The 9,208-nt window shown below is 35.1% G+C and overlaps 2 protein-coding genes across 2 annotated transcripts; one reads left to right on the top strand and one right to left on the bottom strand.

The window, feature by feature from the left end:
• Positions 1–1,759: 1,759 nt before the first annotated feature.
• LOC131598649 (uncharacterized) lies at positions 1,760–3,016 on the bottom strand. The gene has a single exon (XM_058871230.1). It carries the CDS (start codon positions 3,014–3,016, stop codon positions 1,760–1,762), a length of 1,257 nt encoding a protein of 418 aa, XP_058727213.1.
• Positions 3,017–4,356: 1,340 nt separating this feature from the next.
• LOC131596683 (synaptotagmin-2-like) lies at positions 4,357–8,700 on the top strand. The gene is made up of 12 exons (XM_058869411.1): positions 4,357–4,603; positions 4,771–4,869; positions 4,958–5,008; positions 5,104–5,227; positions 6,040–6,158; positions 6,255–6,356; positions 6,437–6,511; positions 6,819–6,895; positions 6,994–7,240; positions 7,347–7,697; positions 8,037–8,168; positions 8,274–8,700. Exons 1-12 carry the CDS (start codon positions 4,493–4,495, stop codon positions 8,400–8,402), a joined length of 1,617 nt encoding a protein of 538 aa, XP_058725394.1. The 5' UTR covers positions 4,357–4,492; the 3' UTR covers positions 8,403–8,700.
• The last annotated feature ends 508 nt before the right edge of the window (positions 8,701–9,208 follow it).

Genomic DNA, 9,208 nt, shown 5'->3' with positions numbered 1-9,208 from the left:
TCATAGGCCTTAGACATATCCAACTTAAGAGCCATCACCCCTTTCTTCCCTATCTTTTTGTTTTTCATCCAATAAAAACAATCCATGGCAATTAAAGCGTTATCCGTGATGAGACGCCCTTTGACGAAAGCACTCTATTCTTCACTCACTAAATCCGGGAGAATACCCTTTAGACGGTTGGCAATAGTTTTGGTGATCACCTTCAAGATAACATTGCATAGACTAATAGGGCGGAATTCCTGAGGTAAACCAGGATTCTTCACCTTCGGGATTAGGGAGATAAGAGTAGAGTTGAACACAGAAGGATCCTTGCCATTGTTCAGAACATCTAACGCAACCTTAGTGACGTCGCTGCCCACAATACTCCAGTACTTTTGATAAAAACCAGCGTTCAGTCCATCCGGCCCCGGTGCTTTACTGGGATGCATTTGAAACAGAGCTTCCTTTACTTCTTCCCCAGAAAAAGGCTTACCACACCACTCCTTTTGCTCGACGGATAGCTTAGAATGAGCCGCATTACAAACGCCAGCTATGCCAATAGGATTAGTCGAAGAGAAGATATTTTCAAAGTAGGCAAGAAGGATTTTTTCGCAATGACCCGAACCACTCCTCCACCTTCCATCCGGATCCTTTAGCCTTTTAATACGGTTGGTTCTCCTTCTCTGATCAGCTTTTCCATGAAAAAATTTCGTGTTACGGTCTCCCTCCTTCAACTAAACCGCCCTACTCAGCTGCCTCCACACAATCTCTTCTAACCGAAGAAGCTTGTTGCGCTGTACCTCAAGAGCCCTGTACTGAGAGATATCCTCCGCCCTACTAGACCATATCACCTCATCCTGGAGAAGAACCTCAATCCTTTTAAGCTCCTTAGATATATGACCAGATCTGTAGTGCTTGAAAACATCCTGCAAAGAGTGGAGAGATTTAGTTTTGGTACAAAAGGAACCCGCCGCAGACCAAAGATCTCGAACCAAAGATTCACAAATAGGGTCCTTGCACCAAACATCCTCAAATTTGAACAGATGGGGACGTTTATCCAAGAAGGCATCTTTCTCAACAACGATTCTCAACACGGCATGATCCGAACGAAATCTGGGTAAATGGAACACTTTAGTACATGGGAATTCCTCCAGAAAAGAACAATTCACCAGGGCCCTGTCTAATCTGCATTGGATGTTCTCTTGCCCTCTTCTACCATTGGACCAAGTGAACTTATACCCCGAAAAGCCCAAATACAGCAGGTTGCAGTCCTCCAAAGTTCGCCTCCCCCACGCCATTTGACTGACAGTCCTGCAATTGCCCCCCAATTTCTCCTCCTCCTGAACCGTATCATTCAAATCCCCAAAACAGATAAATTTCCCAGCAGCCTCCCGAAACACCTCCTGAATCAAAAGCCACGTATTCTTCTTTAAATGATCTTCAGGAAAACCATAGAATCCCAAAAAGAGCCACGGAACATCGTCATCCTCCAATTGGCAGCTACCAGCAATATGGTTATTAGAAAAGGAACGTATCTCGAAACAGCCTGGATCTTTAGATAAAAGACACAAACCCCCCGCTCTCTCCCTGCCACTCCCCCTACAATCCACCGTAAGAACACAATTGTAACCAATTTTAAAAGCTATACTCTACATCTCTTCCAACTTCATCTTAGTCTCCATCAAGAAGACCGAAAAGGGGTTTTCAAGTTTGATGAGCCTTGACAAGGCTCGAATTGCCCGAGGATGCCCCAAACCTCTGCAGTTCCAGCTCAGGATCTTCATTGAGATAGGCGGTGTTGGGCCTCCAACACCACCTCTGGTAACGGGGTCAAATTTGGGTCACTTTCAGCCACTTGCCTCCTCTTCTTCTCACCACTGCCGCAATCTTCCACAGAGCCATCAACAATCATCACATCTACAAGCTGTCTCTTAGAGTTTTCGTGCTCTAGGGTCTTCTTAGATGAAACCTTGTTTCGCCTCTCCCCCTTCTTCCTCACCCACTTTCGTTTTGGCATTACTCCACCCCTAGCGATGTTACCTGCTTCAGGGGTAGCACTGGACAACACCACTTCTCCCAATGACTCAGCCACAGTTTCGACGTCAGCTGATTTGGAAATATCATCCGAAAGCTTTGGGTTAATCTCCTTACTAAGAACCTTTTGCTTGGATTGTTGGACCTCATTCTCATCTTCTACCTCTTTATCTTTTGGTTCACATTTGCTGTGGCTAGAGGATGCGTTAAACAAGCTTTTACTACATGTTCCTGAGCTAGAATCCTTCTTTTTGACCTCCTCGAGCATTTTCGGTAAGGGGGAGGCCCTCAGCCATTGCCCAAAGGATAAATCCTGTTCTTCCAACTCTTCGAAACCTTCTTCCGTAAGATCTTCCAAAGATTCGCAATCCTTCAATTGATGACTTATCCTCCCGCAAACGAAACAGAACGTAGGAAGCCTCTCATACTTGAAGTGAACCCGCACATTCTTTTCTTTGAATTTAACCATTGTTCCCCTTTTCAATGGGAGCTTCAGATCGATAGTCACCTTTAGCCTCATGAATCTTCCATTCCTGCACGCGTCTCGCATATCCAACTCTTCAAACTTCCCGACCAGAGAGCCTAACTTTCTAGCCATGGCCTCAGATCTGAGCATCAAAGGCAAGTCATAAATCCTGACCCAGAATACTCCGAAATGCATGTCCAAATCAGAAGGTTGCTCTTCTCCCGAAACCCTGTTTAGGACCAGTAAGGCACGATCAAAACTCCAAGGGCCATTCTTAAGAACAAATTCAAGATCTCTCCTTGACGAAAACTTAAACAGAAATAGGTTTTTGCTCAGATCTTGGATGTCAACAGGGTTCCTCAACTTCCAAGCACTAATCATTGTGGCTTTGAAGGCTCGAGCGTTGAAGCTGCCTTCCAACCATAATTTTCCGGCAAGAGTTCTCTGAAAAGATTCCTCTTCACATACTTCATCATCCGCCACCACCACACCTTCCTCCTCCTCTTTTGAGAAGGTTATATTTTTCCACTTATCCATGACCACCTGAAAACTGACCCACAACCGAAAACACGCCGGAATAAAGCCGGGGAAAGAAACACCAAAAGAGGTGAAAAGACCAGAAAGCTGGGAGAGAGACCAGAAGAAATCTGGGGAAAGAGAGGCCAAGGAGCCGCCACCACCAACCCTAGAAGGGGGGGGGGAAAGGAGCACGATAAGTTTCTTAGAGAGAGAGAGAGACTGACTTCTCTCTAGAAAAAACACGTGGAAACAGTAAATTAAAGTACGCAATGCAGATTTGATGTTTATAAAAAAAAAAACATTTAGATTTTGTTTAAGAGTTTGGAGAAAGAAGAAGATAGTGCTTCAAAAATGATTTTTTTTTAAAATATAGAAAAATCTTTAACGTGTTTGAAATCTTTAAAGGTCATGCTAACGAGAGTCTCATGGGCACTCTTTAAGCATTCCATACAAAGAAAAAATCCTCAAATAAATGATTTATTTCAATATCCAATACATTGAATACAAGCAATTTTAATAAAACAACCTTTGTTATTCTTTAAAAAAAATCAGTTATTTCAATATTTAAAACATTAAATATAAGTATTACTTACCTTTTTTTTTTTAAATTCTTAACAAGTGCATCTAGGGCACTCGTTTGCATTTCTCAATCTTTAATACTATAACAACCTAAAATATATTTTAAATTTTTGTCTGAATGCTCCAAAACTCTCTTTCAATATATTTTTTAGCTCTACAAATTAAAATAATTTTGATTTATTTAATAAAAATAAATTTAACAAAACTTTCCTCACACCTAAATTTTATCATTTTCATTTGCAAATACATATGATCCCCACACCATAACAACCTTGTCGATTGAAGACCGCTGCATCTGCATTACACTTAATTGCACCTTAATTAAGAAGAAGCAATTATTTATTTTTCCATAAACCATAAAGTTTGTCCTTTTTAATTCATAATTGCATAGGGGCCAAAGTCAATACAAAAGAATAATATAAAATGCCAAAATCCAAAAAGGCAACAAAGAAAGCACACTGTACCTCTCTTTATGGATCATTATCTCAGGAGAATCATACATTTTAATAATTTAACTTTAAAATACTCAAACTTAAATATTATTTTTATTATTAGTAAAATATTCAATTTCAACCCCTATATAACATGATTAGAGAATTAAAATCAAATATATATTGAAAATATCTTGAAAGAATAATGTTGCCGACAGTCACAACAAACTTAGTTGTCAACTGTATATATGTGGATATCAAGTGGCCTATGATTTAAGGCAAACAAACAATGTCCATTAAATTAAATTAAATACCATTTTATTTCACTTTCAACATAATAATTAATTATACATGTTCCTTGTTTTTTTCTTTTTCCAATTTCAGAAACTTAATTCAAATCACTTCAAACTTTCCACTTTTACTATGATAACAGTTTTTGTAGCTAACTAGCTACCTAGAAATTGATATTGAAATTGAAATTGAAATGGGAATTTTAAGTACTATAGCTGGTTTCTTGGGATTTGGAATTGGAACTTCTGTTGGATTATTGATTGGTTATTATATTTTTATATACTTTCAATCAATACATGTTGAGGTTAGTTAGTTTTTTCTGTTTCTCACTTTTTTTTATTGCTGTTGACTTTTTTTTAATGAGATCTATGAATTTTTAGCTTTCAGATGGACTGAATTGAAATTTGATTAAAATAAAGGACTAGATTGAAATTAATTTGACTTGTTTTTTTGTATGATTTTATTTTTCAGGACCCTACATTTAGTCCTTTGGTTGAACAAGATTTGAAAACTGTGCAACAATTGCTTCCAGAGATACCTCTTTGGATTAAAAATCCAGATTATGATCGTGTATGATATTAATTTAATGAAAAATTTTAAGTTTTCTGGAAAATATTTATGTGATTATTGATAAATATTTTGTTTTTTTTTGTTGCAGCTTGATTGGCTTAATAAATTTGTTGAGTATATGTGGCCTTATTTGAATAAGGTATTTTTTGTATTGTTAGTTTGTTATTGATGCAATTGTTTTGAATTTTGAATTTTGAGGAATTATCATTAATTAGCAATAATTGGATGTTGTAGGCAATTTGCAAGACTGCAAGAACTATTGCAAAGCCAATTATTGCTGAACAAATTCCAAAGTATAAAATTGATTCAGTTGAATTTGAGGAACTTAACTTGGGTTCTTTACCACCAACTTTTCAAGGTTCTATTTTCACTTTAAATTATGTGTTTGTTGGTGATTTTGTGTATATTTTGTTTTGCTTTCTGTTTGTTTTGTTAGTTTTAGTCAGTTTTAATTTTGCATCTAATGTGTTTGTTAAAAAGCCTCAAAAGTGTTTGGCTTTTTTGGATACAGTGCTATTGGTGGTTGGCTGCCAATGTTACCATCCTCTCCACCTATCTAATGACTTCCAACCATGTGGTTAGACTGGTCATATTTGAGACCACTTTTAGTCAAAATGAGTATGCACAAGTTAGAAAAATGATTCGTAATTGGATAGATTTTAGGCCAATTTTGGATATTTTGATATGAACGGAGTCGAGTGGAATGAAATGGAGTAGCCTAGAGATCATGTTTGAATATTTTATGACGGAGCTAAGTAAGTTTCTCATTCTGCTCAAATTGGTTTGGTTGTTAGGATTTAGGTTTTGGTATAATAATGCCCTTTTGGCATCTATTTTGTCTGCGTGTAAAGTTGCTGCGTAATTGGTTGACTTAGTTATTTGTGCTTGTTTTAAAATGTGAATGGAGAGTGTCTCAACACAATTTGTTTCAAGCTTGTGGTGTGTTGACCATGTTTATAATTATTGAATGAAGTTTGTTTACCAACAACTTTTTTTTTTTAGAATTCATTGAAAACAGCTTTTTTTAAGCGTTTTCTGCATAAATCTTTTTCAAGCGTTAACTTTCATGATCCAAAATTTTTCCCCGTCTGATCCATGAATGACTCTTTCAGCAATGAACAAGAGTAATAAGTTTTGACTTTACATTCACCTGACTATATACTATGGCAGGAATGAAAGTGTATAGTACTGATGAAAAGGAATTGATTATGGAACTATCAATGAAGTGGGCTGGGAATCCTAACATTATAGTTGCAGTTAAAGCATTTGGGCTGCGAGCCACGGTTCAGGTATTTCATTAGTACCTTCATTCGTGCACCTTTTTAACAACCGAAAATGCAAATATTTTGAAGGATCTTTATATGCTTTAAATTAAACGATTTCAGGTTGTTGATTTGCAAGTATTTGCTTCTCCGCGCATAACACTGAGGCCTCTGGTTCCAAGTTTTCCTTGTTTCGCCAATATTTACGTGTCTCTCATGGAGAAGGTATATATGATGTCTATTTCTTAGGTCTTGTTTGAATAAACAGGTTAATCGAACGTTACATGTTGATTCATCGATTGCAGCCACATGTTGATTTTGGACTAAAACTGCTCGGAGCTGATGCGATGTCTATCCCTGGTCTTTACAGGATTGTTCAGGTAGCATATACTATAGCACTTCCATTAATATTATGCTTGTAAAACTACAAAAAAAAAAAAACTGCGGCATAGTGATCGAGTTAGCAACTGATTTAAAGATTGAAATAGTCAAATCAGGGTCTATCATCAGCAGTTAGTGGTCGATTTATTTAGCAAAATCATTTAACAATTGATTTAAAGACTGGTTTGGAAAATCAGTCAGTCACTAAAGACACTGATATATTTCGGTCGCGAAATTGTTTGTTAAATAGCAAAAATTTTAGCAGTGTAAAATTTTAGCATTGATTCTCTTGCCTCTTCATTTCAGGAAATTATAAAAGATCAAGTTGCAAAAATGTATTTGTGGCCTAAAGCATTAGAGGTGCAAATAATGGATCCAACAAAGTATGAATCATTGTTTCTTCATTTTATCTGTTTATTATAACAATATTATTAGGTGTTAATTAGATTGATTAATTTAACTTTATTATATAATTTGTCAGGGCAATGAAAAAGCCAGTTGGAATCCTTCATGTAAAGGTTGTGAAAGCATTGAAGCTTAGAAAGAAAGATATAATGGGAGCATCAGACCCTTATGTGAAGCTTAAACTTGAAGATGATAAACTTGGTTCAAAGAAAACAACTGTGAAGTACAAGAACTTGAATCCGGAATGGAATGAAGAATTTAAGGTGGTGATTAAAGATCCAGAATCTCAAGCCTTAATGCTTACTGTTTTTGACTGGGAAAAGGTAATTAGTCTATGAAGATGTTAATCAAGCAACTAATGTTTCATTGCATAATATTTCTTGTAACATATTTTCAAGAATCTTATTTTAATTTCTTATGGTTAATTAGGTTGGGAAGCATGAGAAGATGGGAATGAATAGAATTCCCTTGAAAGATCTTACACCAAATGAACCAAATGAACTTACTTTAAAATTACTCAAGACAATTGATCCTAATGATCCTGAAAACCTGAAGTCACGAGGAGAGCTCGTTGTGGAGGTTACTTACAAACCTTTTAAGGAAGATGAGTTAGCTAAGAATTCAGAAGACACAAATGCAATAGAAAAGGCTCCTGAAGGAACACCTGCTACTGGTGGTTTGCTTGTGATTATCATCCATGAAGCTGAAGATCTTGAAGGAAAGCATCATACAAATCCGTTTGCGCGACTCTTATTTAAAGGAGAGGAAAGAAAAACTAAGGTATTATATTATAAGATGTTCAAGTATATTCAATATTCGTCAAAAATCAAACTCGTATACTATATTAACGTTTGTTTATAATTTGTCAATTTCTGATTTAATGGTATCAAGGTTATTAAAATTTCTTAGTATATGAACAAATCTCACAACTGAAATATTTTTATAGCATAATTTGATTTCTAGAAAACACGTATACTCAAATATCAGTTATTGATTTCTTCATATTAGTCTCTACTTAGTTCATATGAATACTCAAATTCATTGTTAGATTCGTTGTTGACTATGTTGTTTTGAATTCATTTGAATCTAGTTTGACAATTGTTTATGGAAATTGAACAGCATGTGAGGAAAAATAGAGATCCAAGATGGGGTGAAACATTTGAATTTACTCTAGATGAACCCCCCACAAATGAGAGGATTTATGTTGAAGTGATAAGTGCCTCCTCAAAGCTAGGTCTACTCCATCCTAAGGTAACACTAATTATCAATTCATGCATAATATATTAGGGCTCTATTTCACTATATATGTTTTTCTTATGGTTTTTAACATTATTGTTAATGCTTTGTTCTAATCAGGAAACTCTAGGATATGTGGATATAAATTTGTCTGATGTTGTTAGCAACAATAGAATCAATGAGAAGTATAATCTTATTGATTCTAAAAATGGAAGGATTCAAATTGAGCTTCAGTGGAGAACTCCCTAATGAATGATTGGCATGTAGTAATAGTAAGGTACCATTGTGATTACCATTGTGAGTTTGTAAGGTAAGTAACATTCATGTTTGTAACATTTTGTTACTCCTTTGTTCTCTTTTAGTTGTTGTTTTTTGTTTAGAAAAAAAGATACATTTTTTATTTGCATGTTGTACATTAATACAATAATAACTATTATTTTGTCAATAATGCATTGACCTCTATAGGTTCAAACACATTTGGAAGAATGGGGTAGTTTAGGCTATATCCCAAAAAAGAAATTGAATGCTTGATCGCACTATTACTTCTTGATTGTTGAATCTATTTATTTTGACACTTTTAGTCTATACAATAATTATAGAGAAAATTTAACAAAAATATTAATAAGATAAGACTAAAACTTAATTGGCAAACTTAATGTGATTGATGGTATAGTTTATGGTTTAAATGTGCGACCGATGACAATTATGTCTCGGCCTGTGTTAGAAATAGAATCTTTGTCACCACACTCTTATTTTCTATTTTTTTTTCTTGTATTGAATTTTTTATTTATAATAAAAGAAGTTAATTTTGCTTTGTTAAAAAAAATATTATTATTATTATTTGATAATTGTTTGAGTTATTATTTTGTTTGTTGCTTTAATTTACATTTTATTAAATTGAAGTTTATATATTTTTTATTGACTAAGTTTATGGTCAAATCTATTTTTAATTTCTACCGATTTCATGAATTTTAAGTATAGCCCCTACAAAAATAAATCAACCGTTTATTTTTTATAAGGATTGAATATGTAAAAATAGTAAAATGAGTAACACA

This window comes from Vicia villosa, linkage group LG4, assembly GCF_029867415.1.
Source record: "Vicia villosa cultivar HV-30 ecotype Madison, WI linkage group LG4, Vvil1.0, whole genome shotgun sequence".
NCBI classification, from domain to species: Eukaryota; Viridiplantae; Streptophyta; class Magnoliopsida; order Fabales; family Fabaceae; genus Vicia; species Vicia villosa.
This window is presented reverse-complemented; position numbering and strand designations above follow the sequence as displayed.

Bases quoted from the DNA above. Each gene is read 5' to 3' on its own strand.
- LOC131598649 (XM_058871230.1), bottom strand. From the start codon at position 3,016: ATGGATAAGTGGAAAAATATAACCTTCTCAAAAGAGGAGGAGGAAGGT.
- LOC131596683 (XM_058869411.1), top strand. From the start codon at position 4,493: ATGGGAATTTTAAGTACTATAGCTGGTTTCTTGGGATTTGGAATTGGA. The intron at 5,228-6,039 runs GTTCTATTTTCA...ATACTATGGCAG, and splicing joins TTTACCACCAACTTTTCAAG to GAATGAAAGTGTATAGTACT. The intron at 7,698-8,036 runs GTATTATATTAT...GAAATTGAACAG, and splicing joins GAGAGGAAAGAAAAACTAAG to CATGTGAGGAAAAATAGAGA.